General features: G+C 33.1%; 1 protein-coding gene across 1 annotated transcript; it reads left to right on the forward strand.

Moving 5' to 3' along the window:
- Positions 1–10,361: 10,361 nt before the first annotated feature.
- LOC139482469 (serine-enriched protein-like) lies at positions 10,362–14,042 on the forward strand. Its single transcript, XM_071266376.1, has 5 exons — positions 10,362–10,682; positions 11,372–11,651; positions 12,307–12,515; positions 12,898–13,055; positions 13,909–14,042. The coding sequence occupies exons 1-5, from the start codon at positions 10,619–10,621 to the stop codon at positions 13,942–13,944; spliced, it is 747 nt and encodes a 248-aa protein (XP_071122477.1). The 5' UTR covers positions 10,362–10,618; the 3' UTR covers positions 13,945–14,042.
- Positions 14,043–15,695: the final 1,653 nt, after the last annotated feature.

Below are 15,695 nucleotides of genomic sequence, written 5' to 3' on the forward strand. Positions count from 1 at the left end.
AGCTAGTTGGTTGATTGATTGATTGATTGCTAAGCATCTAATGGCAAATAGTTCATGTATGTTCAGGTCATAAACAATAAGTGGTCCTCCAGGATGAAGGTCTAGAAATTTGGATATGCCATGCATTGGAAAATGTGGGTTTATTGGACGAGACAAAATTTTCTTTTCATTAGATGACTTTTGATTACCTCAAAGAGTTTCTGAACCTGCAGAAAGTGTGGCATTCTCTCTAAACTAGGCATCAGATTGAACTTGAGTCAAAAACAACTAATTAAAAAAAAAAATATTTATCGAAGTTAAGATTCATTCCAGGAACTGATAGAAGTGAAATGATCTGAACCAATTCAAGTTGTAGTTTATAGTTTCAACATAAGGTGTAATATAATGACATACAGTTCCAATACCCCACTAATTCACTAAGGATGATAAGACTAGTGTACAAATGACATTCAATAACTAAAATGTTTTGACAACTTCACATTTAGCTACAGATAACGTTGGGGTCTTTTTTAAATAAAGAAAATATTTGTGAAAAAATTATGTGTAGGCACGTGCCTAATAGTCCAGTCAAACTAAGATTTAACCTCAAACTAATTGCAACAGAAAATGTTTTAGTTCTAATCTATAGAATTATGCCCTTAATATACACAGAAAAAAGTCCCATAAAATCTAACTTGAGGAAAACTCAGAATCAGCATACCCTGTTAAATTCTACACTTAATTTGGGAAAAATTGATTGACCAATAAGGATATATATAAAATCGATGTCAATTAAACAAAAGTTGAAGCAATTTTGACCCCCACCCCCAAACTATTTGAATTAAGTTTTTTATCCTTCATTGATTTTTTGATGTCGTCCCTAATGAATTACGAAATCTAGATTATAGCTTGATAAAAAATATGAAAACACCTTCAGAGTTGTTTGTTATACTCTAAAGACCGCTAAAAAAATCAAGAATCAAAACATTCTGATGAATAGAAGCGGTAAAGTTATTATTTTGTGTCAATTTTTATTGATATTTCTGACATTTTTGAACGAGTTATTTTGCCCAGTTGTTCAGATGGATCAGAAGTATCTGTTTTTGTACTATCAAACTTCCGGGAACTAGTACATTCTAATATGCAATTAAAGGAACATGAATGTTGAATTTTTTCAGCACAAGTCAGGATAAGGTATAGTTTTGACAACTGCCAATTAATTTGAACTTAAGACAAAAAGCCATTAGTGCTTGAACTTGCAGAATTTAACATAGAAAGCAATGGGGCTATGAATTAGTGGTTTTATACCTATTACTGAAATATGAATATTATCCAAAAAAGTATGTGCTTTTTCATATTTTACAGCTGTATTTTACAAAAAAAAAAAAAAAAAAAACTATGTTGGATTAATTTTTTTCAACTTTGCCACAAAAGGGGAGATAACTCATTTAAAGTAATTTTAAAATTTGTACATTGTAGAAGAAAGTGTTATGAATTTATTTACTTTATTTTATTATGTAGCAAGAAGACAAGCTTTTGCTTTTCTTACCTGTAAGCATATTATTAGAGCTATCTTCTCATATTTTATTTTAACATTCTATGTTATCACACAAAATTGGGTTTCAATGCATAATCTATTCAAAATCGATAAATTTTAAACAACCTGTAGTGTTGAAAAATAACACTGATCCATACTTTTTATCATATTTTTAAAACAAGCATGATATTACAGTGACTTGACTGTTAGTGTTGCTCTCCACAAATTGCAACTCATTCTAAATTTTGACCAAATTGCAATTTGTTTTATAAAATCAAATTGTTCAACTGGTCAGAAATTTGAACCAACTGCTGTAGAAAACCACAGCCAAGTCATGAAAGTGCAAGGTGATAAAATAAAACATACTTACAATCCTATAAGACTTTAACTCCACTTTAATGATGTTGTGACAAAATTAGTTTATCAGTTTGTATAGTTATATTATATTCATTTCCATGCTGAAGGGGAACTTTATTTTGAATTGCTATTAAATTGTCCAAACTAAGCTTTCATATAGTTTTTCTTTCTAAAAGTATTCTATATTTATAAGAATCAGACATTATGCGAATTAAAACATTTCATATTCAGTAAAATATGTGTAAAATTGCAATATATGTTTGTAGGAAGTTTCCATGGGGGAGATAATAACTTTTCTTTCAAAAAGTCTTTATTCAAAAGAATAATATTTTAGGTTATCTCCCCTGAAAACTTATCAATAGCATATTTTTATTTCACACATATTTTACTGAATATATGATGTTTTATTTAAAATGATATATGATTCTTATAAATATAGAATACTTTTAGAAAGAAAACTATATGAAAGCTTAGTTTGGACAATTTTATAGCAATTCAAAATAAACAGTTCCTCTTCAGCATGGAAATGACTATAATATAACTATACAAACTGATAAACTAATTTTGTCACAACATCATTAAAGTGGAGTTAAAGTCTTATAGGATTGTAAGTATGTTTTATTTTATCACCTTGCACTTTCACATTTTGACTGAACAATTAGTTCAATATTCTGACCAGTTGAACAATTTGGTTTAATAAAACAAATTGCAATTTGGTCAAAATTTTGAATGAGTTGCAATAGGTGGAGAGCAACACTAACAGTCAAGTCACTGTAACTACATTTTGACAAATTATAAAAAGTTCTATGGATTTTAATTTAGACCAATCATCTAATTTAAGATGATGTACATATCCATCGGACCTAAAAGACTCATTTACATTTAACCTTGACCTTATTTTTTTGTTCACTGAATAAAATTGCCTTTTTTTGCCTAGGTCAATTTATATATGTTATATGTGAACTATATTTGGGTTAAAGGGCAATTGTAGGATGATTATGTCTGTCTCAAGGGGGTTAACTGGTCAATCTGTTATTTTTTAATCCATGTGAGATTTGTATTTCAAAAACCCTAAAATAATACTATTAAGTGAAAATTATTTAAGCTGGTAATGCAATCCATCATTTAACATGGCTAGAAATGGAACTGCAGGTGGAAATGCAAGTATTAAAAAGTCTCAACAACTTGAAAACAAAAAAAAGTACAGAAACTCTGAAAATGCATGTTAAATGTTCAGAAGATCCATATATCTTCCCTCTTTTTATATCAAAATAATCAAATGAATCCTTTTAGGAATTATTACCATTTAACTCTGGGGGAGGATTATGATTTGTCTATTGAAAATATATTCTGATTTCCAACTTTGAAGAAATGAATATTTTTTTGATGAGGGGAAAAGTCAGATTAAAAGTTTTTGCCATTAAAAATTTATTAAACAAACTTGCACTTAGCTAACAAAAAGGTGCTTGCATGTACAAAAAAATAACATCCCCTTGTTTACCTCTGTCAAATGGTTGTTCCTTTATGAATAAAACTTGTATTACTATTTTTTACAAATTTTTAGCATTTCTGTCTATTATTTTGACAATCAATATAGATAGACCTTCACAGAATCTAATGATGGCAAACTTATCAGCATTATAAGATCTACAAAGGTCCTATAAATTATAATTTTAGACCATACTTATACAAGGAATAAGTTATTTCCCTAATATGACAATTTTTTGGACAATTACATTAATTTTTTTTTATGACTTACAGAAAACATTATCACAAATACAAGATCTACAGTTAATTAAGTTTACTTATTTTGAGCAACTGCCCTTTAAAGACAATTTTTACCTACCATCAAATCTGTCAGTTAATCGCTTAGTCGATTTATATCTCATTTTTGTTTGGTGATGAATAAGTTGTAAATACTTTTGGACTTTTGAATACTTTCTCGAAAATAATCATGGCTAGTCTGTAAGCAGTAAAATTAAGCATTACGCAATTTAATGTTTAACAAGAATGTGTCCAAAGTACACGGATGCCCCACTTGCACTATCATTTTCCATGTTCAATGGACCGTGAAATTGGATAAAAAATCGAATTTGGCATTAAAAGTATAAAGATCATACCATAGGGAACATGTGTACTAAGTTTCAAGTTGATTGGACTTCAACTTCATCAAAAACTACCTTGACCAAAAACTTTAACCTGAAACTGGCACTTCCATTTTCTATGTTCAGTGGACCGTTAAATTGGGGTCAAAAGTCTAATTTGGCTTAAAAATTAGAAAGATCATATCATAAGGAACATGTGTACAAGTTTCAAGTTGATTGGACTGCAGCTTCACCAAAAACTACCTTGACCAAAAACTTTAACCTGAAGCGGGACGCACAGACCAGAAAACATAATGCCCCTCTACTATCGTAGGTGGGGCATAAAAGTCATTTCATTGATTATTTATATTTTTGTGACTGCATGCTTGAACGTCGTCCATATGAATGTGTGGAAAGCTTTAAACTTGAAATAAATCTTTTTCATCCTGATTTTTAAATTAATGTCGTATATTTTTGGCCCTTTAATGTTCTTCTTGATGGTTGATATTCCTATACAAAAAAAATAGGACTTAGTCATAATGTGTGTATCGTCAACTTTTAACATGACAAAGGCAAAATAGAATTCACATTTATCTTGTTAAGAGATTACATTAATGCAAGGATTTGTATAGAAATCCTTGATTAATGATAATAATGGTTTCATTAATACTATTAAGTGAAAAATAAGAGGAAAATTATTGTTTTATTTGAAGAAAGAAAAAAAACCTGAAAACGTCGATAAAAATGTCTAAAAATTCTCAAGTTATGGGCCCAAACTCTAGCTGAAAATATTCACATCTCCAGTTTGGCAACTCTGTCACATGCATGCAAGTGGTAAATTTTGTATCAGCAACTACTAAATCGTTGTCTTAGATTAATTATCCCTTTCAAAAAATATTTCTTATATAATGCGCTTTTCAATTATTATTTTTTTGCTTCATCCTTGCTAAAGATTAGCGTCCCTTTTGTTGTGTGGGATGTTCAAATATGTAGCCACGTCCGGTAGGTATGGGGACATTAAATCTAAAGTCTTGTGTAGATAAATTGGCAATGCCATGCCTTCTGCATACAAAAACAACAATTCCTGAGGCCAGAGGGGTCCGTAGGAGGTCTGTTGCAAGGCAAAATGTATTCCACATACCATCTTTTCCTATCGGCAGTTCAAATAGTGTGTATAGATAGATCGCTATTTTTATTTTAAAGTACACATGAAATACAATATATTACAATTTTTGTTGAGCCTGCAACTTTTGTTGCAGAAAGCTCGACATAGGGATAGTGATCCGGCGGCGGCTACGGCGGCGGCGTCGGCGTTAGCTAACTTCTTAAAAGGTTTATATTTTAGAAGGTGAAAGACCTGGATGCTTCATACTTTGTATATAGATGCCTCATGTTACGAAGTTTTCGTCAGTCACATGTCCAATGTCCTTGACCTCATTTTCATGGTTCAGTGACCACTTGAAAAAAAAGTTCAGATTTTTTGTAATGTTGAATTCTCTCTTATTATAAGTAATAGGATAACTATATTTGGTATGTGCGTACCTTGCAAGCTCCTCATGCCCGTCAGACAGTTTTCACTTAACCTCGACCTCATTTCATGGATCAGTGAACAAGGTTAAGTTTTGGTGGTCAAGTCCATATCTCAGATACTATAAGCAATAGGGCTAGTATATTTGGTGTATGGAAGGACTGGCAGGTGTCATCTTACCTTGACCTTATTTTCATGGTTCAGTGGTTATAGTTAAGTTTTTGTGTTCTGGTCTGTTTTTCTCATACTTTATGCAATAGGTCTACTATATTTGTTGTATGGAATGATTGTAAGGTGTACATGTCTAGCGGGCAGATGTCATCTGACCTTGACCTCATTTTCATGGTTCAGTGGTCAAAGTTAAGTTTTTAAGTTTTGGTCTTTTTATCTAATATTATATGCCAAAGGTCAACTGTATTTGGTGTATGGAAATATATTATGATCTATATGTCAGTCCCGTAGGTTTTATTTGACCATGACCTCAATTGCACGGTTCATTGCACAGTGTTAAGTTTTTTGTGTTTTGGTCTATTTTTCTTAAACTATAAGTAATAGGTCAACTATATTTGTTGTATGGAAGCTTTGTTAGCTGTACATGTCTGCCTGACATGGTTCATCTGACCTTGACCTCATTTTCATGGTTCATTGGTCTTTGTTTATCTATCTTGGTTAATGTTAAGTTTATGTGACAGTTGTAATAAAGCTTTATACTTAGGACTATCAACATAATATCAATGAAGGCGAGACATTTCAGTGTGTGCACTCTTGTTAACATAAGCAGTCAATTAACATGTATATTTATACCAACCAGCCTTTAGAGGCTTATGATGGCCTTTATTAGTCTTGTAAGATTTTTTATGCCCCCGCAACTTTGAGGCATATTGATTTACCCATGTCCGTCCGTCCGTCCCATTATGGGAATATAGTAATTCTTATGGTGGCCGGTTAAGGCCATTTCGCGTTTTCGCGTTTTCGCCCATCATATTATATAGGGCGAAAACGCGAAAACGCGAAAACGCGAAGTCGAAAACGCGAAAACGCGAAGTCGAAAACGCGAAAACGCGAAATATTTTTTCTTTCCGATTTCGCGTTTTCGACTTCGCGTTTTCGACTTCGCGTTTTCGACTTCGCGTTTTCGACTTCGCGTTTTCGCGTTTTCGCGTTTTCGACTTCGCGATTTCGCGTTTTCGCCTTTTCGCCTTTTCGCGTTTTCGCGATTTCGCGATTTCGCGTTTTCGCGATTTCGCGTTTTCGCGTTTTCGCGATTTCGCGTTTTCGCCTTTTCGCGATTTCGTGTTTTCGCGATTTCGCCTTTTCGCCTTTTCGCGATTTCGCCTTTTCGCGTTTTCGCGATTTCGCGATTTCGCCTTTTCGCGTTTTATATTGTATGCATGAAACCAAGGACCTATATCGGTTATGGTTATGGCATACAGTAATTGAAACAATAAACTGACAATAATTAATTAAATTAAATTAGAGTGACAGTGGTATTCACACGAAAAGAAGACTACAAATACGTGTGTATTGACGTTAAACAATTATTAATGTCCATGAACAAAAAAGGATACATATCAAAAAATAAAAATTATACAGATGTTCTCAATAAAAGACAACCATTAATTATATTTTGTGGTGATTTTTATAATGACTGGTAAAGTGCTATTTAAAAGTGTGGTCATATGCCTCAGTGTTATAGCTGATTGCAATTTAATAAAATTGAAATTAAGATTAGTAATAATTTTTTGTATATAGGTATCCCTCAATGATATATAGCATGGACAGACTGAGAAGAAATGGTATTCATCCTCAATTTCTTGCCTATTACAGGATAGGCAAATGCGTTGTTTTCTTTCAATATTGGTATAACGCCCCCTTTCAATTGCTAGGGAATGGGCACTGAGTTTAAATTTACTGAAAACTGATCTGTCAGTTTTTAATTTACATATATCGATATACGGGGGCCTTTCCCCAATATTTTGAGTCTTACAAAAAAAATTTAGTTTTTCACATTTAAGGATAGAACAGTTCATAATTTGATAAGCCTGGTCAACGATTCTTTGTTGGATAGTATTTATATAATATTTTATATTAATGGGGTCAAAAGTAAGATGGCCAAAACCTAATTTATTTAACCAGTCTTTTACAATATTAACCCATTTACCTGTTTTCTCTACATTATTATATATTTTATAGACTAATGAATTAGGTGAGTTTACAATGTGGTTTAGAAATTTTATAGCTGAAAGCTGAATTTTTAAGTGCAAAGGAGTTCTGTTTGTCTCAGCTAGACAAGCTACATTTGTTGTTTTGCACTGTACCCCTAAAATTTCTTTAATAAATTTTATATGTAAATGTTCAAATGGATCTGAATCTTTGAACAAGTTGCTTACACCCCATACTTCACTTCCATAAAGAGTGATTGGGACAACTAAAGTATCAAATAATTTTTCAAGCATACTGCAAGAATTATCTAAAGATACTGTTTTTTTAATTTTAAACCAAGCCTTTCTTCCTTTTTCCATAAGAATTTTTTTGGAAGGACTTAAATTGCCTGAATAATTTATTGTTATTCCAAGGTAACAATAAGATTTAACGGTCTCAAGATGCTCATTTTCTACTTTAAAATAATTACAATGTGATTTCCCATTAGAATTGAATATTATTATTAAAAATCACCACAAAATATAATTAATGATTGTCTTTTATTGAGAACATCTGTATAATTTTTATTTTTTGATATGTATCCTTTTTTGTTCATGGACATTAATAATTGTTTAACGTCAATACACACGTATTTGTAGTCTTCTTTTCGTGTGAATACCACTGTCACTCTAATTTAATTTAATTAATTATTGTCAGTTTATTGTTTCAATTACTGTATGCCATAACCATAACCGATATAGGTCCTTGGTTTCATGCATACAATATAAAACGCGAAAAGGCGAAATCGCGAAATCGCGAAAACGCGAAAAGGCGAAATCGCGAAAAGGCGAAAAGGCGAAATCGCGAAAACACGAAATCGCGAAAAGGCGAAAACGCGAAATCGCGAAAACGCGAAAACGCGAAATCGCGAAAACGCGAAAAGGCGAAAACGCGAAATCGCGAAGTCGAAAACGCGAAAACGCGAAAACGCGAAGTCGAAACGCGAAAAGGCGAAAACGCGAAAAGGCGAAAACGCGAAATCGCGAAGTCGAAAACGCGAAAACGCGAAAACGCGAAAACGCGAAGTCGAAAACGCGAAAACGCGAAGTCGAAAACGCGAAATCGGAAAGAAAAAATATTTCGCGTTTTCGCGTTTTCGACTTCGCGTTTTCGCGTTTTCGACTTCGCGATTTCGCGTTTTCGCCCTATATAATATGATGGGCGAAAACGCGAAAACGCGAAAACGCGAAATGGCCTTAACCGGCCACCATAAATTCTAGATATCTTCTAGTTCAAATGCTAGGAAGTTTTCACTTTTCTGGCTGTTTGTTTATATATTGAAGGTGTGCATGTGGTCAGGATTTTGATTTTTATTGATATTTGCTCTTTTGCAGTGGCGGATCCAGAAATTTTCATAAGAGGGGGCCCACTGACTGACCTAAGAGGGGGCCCGCTCCAGTCACTCTTCAATGATTCCCTATATAAGCAACCAAATTTTTTCCCAAAAAGGGGGGGCCCGGGCCCCCTGCCCCCCCCCCCCCTAAATCCGCCTCTGTTTTTGGAGATAGTTATACTTTGTCCTTTTTGGAGTATATACTTGCACAAGAGCTGCAAAGCGTTTCCGGATACTAGTAACTCCTCCTACTTTGTTATAATACAGTTTCTTTAGAGGGGAGTGCGGGGCATCACTTTGTTTAATTAATTTTAGTTCATTTATATCTTTTGGGGTTTAGTAACACGTCCATTATCATTGAACTAATACACTTTTTTGTTTAGGGGCCAGCTGAAGCACGCATCCGAGTGCGGAATGTTCTACCTGTGCTTAAAACCCATTGGAATTGGTGGCCTACGGCTGTTTTCTGTTCTTTGGTCAGCCTGTTGCCTCTTTGACACACTCCCCATTTCCATTCTCAATTTTATCTATAAATAAATAAAAGTCGTGGGGTCTACTTCAATGATACAGCAACCCTATGATACAAATAGCATTCCTCAAATGCAAAAGTTAAATACAAAATTGTAAAGTTTAAAAATCATAGAAAAAAATTGTAATCAACTTTAAAGCAACTTCAGTCAGACATGCGCCGGAAAGTAATCTTCAAAATGCTGATGGTAAAGACGAAGAAGAAACAAAGTAAAATAAAACATTAAAGAGCAATGGTGTTTTAGTTCATTGCTGTTGATTTACTGAAAAATAATATTATTAGAAAAATAGAATATATAAACCTTTTAGAGTTTTGGAGTAAAACTATATTGCACTTGAAAAAAAAATGGAGAGGGAAAAAAAACTACAATGTTGGACTTAAAAGTTTGAATAGAAAAAAATAAGTTGATGGTAATAAGATTTGTTGTGTGAAGAAAAAAATATATACGCTTTATATATTTTCAAAACTGTATATAACAGCAAAATGTAAAGTTAGCTTTGTTGATTCGTTGGCCTTTGATAGTGTGATACACTTTAATTTTATCTTAATTGTTTAGATTAATTTTTATGACATTATGTGTCATTGGATATAATTTCAACGTTGTTTGGACACGTTTTTTCAAAACTTTCGATTATCAAATATTATTTCATAATCTGCCATCTTAATTTAATTTGGTCATCTCATTCTTTTTTTACACTATTATGAAACAATCTGATAATTAATGTGTAATCCATTCGATGGTCACTAATTGCCCCGATTTAAAATTATATGTTTTCATTGTGATTAAATCATAATACGTGCGAAATTCACACTGGCAAATTCCTAAACAAACAACAACACATTTGAGTCTTTGTCAAAGACGTTTTATTATAAGAATCAAAAAAGATAGGAAGCCATCAAAGAAGACTTTCATTATTTTGCTGAACGGAATTGTTTTGATAGTACTGTTTTGATAGCAGTTTAGTGTCATCTTATTATATATATCCACCGGAATTTAATAATTATTATTCGTATATCAAAAGTGCTACACACAGTGTATATTGAATTAGTGCTAAATAAAGATTTAAGAATGGAAAGAAGCGAATCCAACACTCAACTGATTCCAAATGAAGAAGAGAAGGGCTATACAAATGGTAAGGATTATTTATGTTACAATGCTTTTACACATATAAGCATACAAATTCATATATGTATTTCTAAGTTTTTTTTTATTTCGAGACAAATTATAACAAACTATTAGTTTTTACTTATATTATTGTTATGGGGGAACCGCTTGTACTGATCAGCCTAAAGGATGATTTTGAAGATCAGAAAGCTATATAGAAGATTGGTTAAATTTTCACGAGTCGTCCTGGATTTAATTTGCATATTACTTACAATGTTATCATTTAGTTAACCATTCAGCATAGACAGGATGCAGACATTTTTTTAGTCGTTTTGATGCTTTATTCAATCGATTATCAGCTTGTGTTCATCCTCAAATAAAAAAGGGCTACAGTCTAAACATTAATAGTTACTTTGAGCTTCCACTATAGGGATTTCTTCCCTTATCCATCACATGTATTCTGTCTACATCTAAGAGGATTTGATCGTAACCCTTGGCTAGCGAAGATGTTCTGTCTATTTCTAACGATTACAAGCATGTTTTCTCATACTACGTACATTTCTGGTATGTCTTTGTGAGGATATTACTACTGTTTCCTTATTCAAAAAAATCCTCTGTCATTACTTTCCTTGAAAACCATTATTTCATAAAAACTCTTCATATCGACTTTTTGAATCAGAATTGGGAGTATGTACAATATTGGGTATTTTTTTCCAGATTATTCTTCTGGTTATGAGTCTGGGTCTGGTTCTTCGGACTGTGAACACAAGGACAATTTTTCTGCCAAATCAACAACTTTCTCTACACTTGACAAAATCTGGAATGAACAGCATCATCAATCAACCAAAGAGAAGATGAATTTCCAAAATACCATGGATCTATCAAGCCATCTCCGGTATATTATCTCAATGCCAGAGTTATGTGATGTTACATTTCTTATTGGAAGCAAAAAAGTTCCTGTTTACGGCGTTAAAGCTATCATGGGTACACGAAGCAGGTAATTATGTGAAAATAGTTAAAATTATCTTGCAAGGGAAAATCAAATAACCAACTCAATCCACTGTATTTAATTTAACGTTTTTTTTATTGATTATAAATCCTAGTACCAGACTATATTAAAAATGTCATGACTAGAGAATAACACACTCAGAGCACGGTGAACACGATTTTAGTACATGCATTGTAGCATCTACAAAAAGCTAAATTCTGTACAACAACGCAACTCCCTTGATACCGTCCGATGGCAGTCGTGTGACGTGACGTGACGTTTCTTTGTTTGTGTGTGTGTGTGGTTTTGTTTTAATCGTTTTTAATAATTCCTATCCTCTTTCATGATCAATTTTTAGGAATCCTATTCAGAGTTGAAAATGTTCAATTTCAGAGTATGCCTAACATATTTGCCACTGGACGTTATCCGAGTTCTAAATACGAATTGTTTATCTTCGATTTTATTAATTGTAATATCACAAAAAGAATAAGCAATCGTTGTAGAGTAAAGTTTAAACTTAATACATTTAGATAGTTTGTATTACAATGAAATAAATAAATGAACACGAATTGTTTTGCATTGTACTCACACTCCTATTTATTCAAATATTTATTAATTAAAAGATTTCGTGCTCAAATATAACTTTAAGTATGCATTATTTCAGGGTATTGTACAATATAATTTTGAAGAAGCAGAGGGAATTAGAATTTGCCGCCAAAAACCCCAAAGTGCAGAAGCAGAGCAAACATAGAACACATAAGACTGACCATCATCTGACCATACCTGTTAGTAAATATCTTCTAGAGGACTTCCAGAAAATTGTCGAATACTTGCATTGTGGCACTGTGGATATATCCGCATCAAATGTGGCAGGTAGGCGTAAATAGCTATTATGGAATTTTTTTAACATTTTATGCACTCACGGATCAGCTGTATATAAGTTATGTAATTGTACAATTTAATAAATAGAATACACTGCTTTTTTCAGTGTTTGGTACAGGTCCAACATAGAATCCTAAAGGGAAAAACCAAAGAACTTTTTTTTGTCAGAAAACACTGTTAAACATTCAGACATACTTTCCACACTGATCTGTGTCCACACTTGTACAATTCAAAAGGAATATAAAAATAAGATGCCAATAAGACAACAGTTACTTTCCACCAGTGTACCCTACATTTTCATGTTATTCGGTTAGCAATTTCGCTAAAAGTACATGTATCACAGTTTTATGATTTTTTTATCCTTAATTTACAGGTTTATTGTGTGGAGCTTCTCAGTTTGAGCTTGGTGATTTAAGAACAGCATGTTTGGATTACATTGACCATTGTTCAAGAATTGGTTCGATCAGTCTTTTAATTCCATCTGCCAAACGTTATAGTCATCATTCGTCTGGGAAAACATTGATCTCAGTGGTAAGAAATAAACTCATCATAGATACCAGGATTCAAATTTAATGGTTACACCAGACGCGTGTTTCGTCTACAGTGACGCTCGAATCAAAAAATGTTAAAAATGCCAAAAAAAAAGTACAGAGTTGAAGAGCATTAAAATGAGGACCAAAAATTCCTAACAGTTTTGCCGAGTACAGCTATACTATATCTATGTGGAAAACTTTACATTTTAGTACATTATCGTTCATACCGTGCGAGGCACTCAAAGTAGTTAAACATACCCATAAAGTAGTAATATATTATTGTTAATATGGACAGCAATATTAGACACCTCATGAATTTCTAGTCATATGGTTATATATGAGGTCGTTTTATAAATGTGAAAATTTCCTTCTCAGTGACTTGTATAACATGGTTTGACCTGAAATTCGCTCTCAAATTTTAAATGGTAATATAAATTGTTTTGAATTATGTATTTCCAATATGATAGTATATAATGATGACGTACGATGACGGGTAAACGAAAATGCATTTAGCTCATCCTTGCCGGCGTATATAAAGCTCATCATGGAAGTTGAGCGAAAGATACTAGAGGAACATTCAAACTCATTAATCTATAATAAACTGCCAATGCCATTGCTTAAAAAGAAAAAGACAAACAGACAAACAGACAAACAATAGTACACAAAACACAACAAAGAAAACTAAAGACTAAGCAAAATAGGTGTGACATTGATAATGCTATTTTAGAGTCTTATACCATGCTTTAACATTTGAAATATAAATGTACTCAAAATGTTGCAGCAGGCGATATTTTAAAGGTTGTACTCATGTTAGTCGTTTATTATACATTTTTATTTTTATTTTTTTGCAGATAATTGCTGCATCAAAAAGAACCACAGTTGTTTAATGCAACAATCGCAGTTCAGCTACATGACAGTGCTTACTTGTACATATGATTAATTTATTAAGTGGATAAATACATATCAAAACATTACTTACCATGCTTAGTGTGACTCATTTGTATCTCTTATGTAACTGAAAGTCTTTCCAGATGTGTTAATAATATGCAAAAGCCGTTTGACGCTCAGAATGAGCTTAGGGTTTAGTAAAACAATGAAGATAGAAAGGGAGACCGATAGTTCGTTTAGATGTTACGGTTATAAAACAGAATTGTTCAGAATAAGTATGTTACATTCTTCATGCAGAGATTTTATCCTTTGAACATATTTTTATCCGTTTTTTTCAAATTATGTTCCTTTTTTAACAATTTGTTCAGGTTAGTGGTCACCTTGTTGATAGCTGCACGATGATAAGGGTTCTTTTTTTATTGTGTGTCCTCTGTTACGACATTTTGTCTTATTTAGTCATGAAAGGGTACATAAATATAAGGCCGTTAGTTTTCTAGTTTGAATTGTTTTACCTTGTCTTATCGGGGCCTTTTATAGCTGACTATGCGGTATGGGCTTTGCTCATTGTTGAAGGCCGTATCATCTATGGTGACCTATAGTTGTTAATGCCTGTTTCATTTTGGTCTTTTGTGGATTGTTGTCTCATTGGCAATCATACCACATCTTTTTTTTTATATATGCTATATCTTTGAAAGGGGATGTGCACGTAAAACTGGTTTAACGCGACTACACTCATGTTGTGCCTCGATCAGATGAGACTATCTGGAGCAAAACAGTCGTGAGTTGTCGGTGGATGATGTCTTTTCTGTATGATGTCTGGTATTTTTTATTGATTTATGTTAATTCTTTTAAATTTATGTATGTCATATTTCATTACATATGATAAGTATATACATTTTTTACTTAAATCCAACACAACAATATCAGAACTGCATCTTTGCACTTCCAAATACAACTCGACACCCCCGGCATAGTCAAACAGACATCTTGCAGTCAAACGGATGCAGAGGCGGATTTAGGGGGGGGGGCAGGGTGCTTGTCCCCCTTTTGTTGGGAAAATTTGGTTGATTGTATAATCTTTTGATATATCATATAGGGAATCACTGAAGCATGACTGAAGTGGCCCCTATTAGGCCATCAGAGCCACCTCCCTTTTATGAAAATGTCTTGTCCTCCACTGGGATGTCACTTTCTTGGGATTCGAATTATTTTCAGAAGGAGAAACAAGGTACAATTTAAAATTTCTTAAATGAAATGTTTCTGTCCGATGTGTTCAGGCATTAATTGCACGCACTTTTTTTTCCTTTCGGGATACCGAGAGTTATATATACGAGGGTTATTTATATATTGTTATTTTGTTCAGATGCAGCAACATTTTTTTTGTGCGTTCTAGGCACTGCTGTTTCTCAAAAGCGGGACTAAAGATACCAGAGGGACAGTCAAACTCATAAATCGAAAATAAACTGACAACGCCATGACTAAAAATGAAAAAGACAAACAGACAAACAATAATACACATGACACAACATAGAAAACTAAAGAATAAGCAACACGAACCCCACAAAAAACTAGGGGTGATCTCAGGTGCTCCAGAAGGGTAAGCAGATCCTGCTCCACATGTGTCAACCGTCGTGTTGCTTATGTGATAACAAATCCGGTAAATAGTCTAATTCGGGAGGTCACATTCATGAATGGGAGGGGATTGTAGCTACGACGTAAGGTACATATCCGATATTATCTGTTAAACGGT

The sequence above is a fragment of the Mytilus edulis genome, chromosome 1, assembly GCF_963676685.1.
Source record: "Mytilus edulis chromosome 1, xbMytEdul2.2, whole genome shotgun sequence".
Classification (NCBI taxonomy): domain Eukaryota; kingdom Metazoa; phylum Mollusca; class Bivalvia; order Mytilida; family Mytilidae; genus Mytilus; species Mytilus edulis.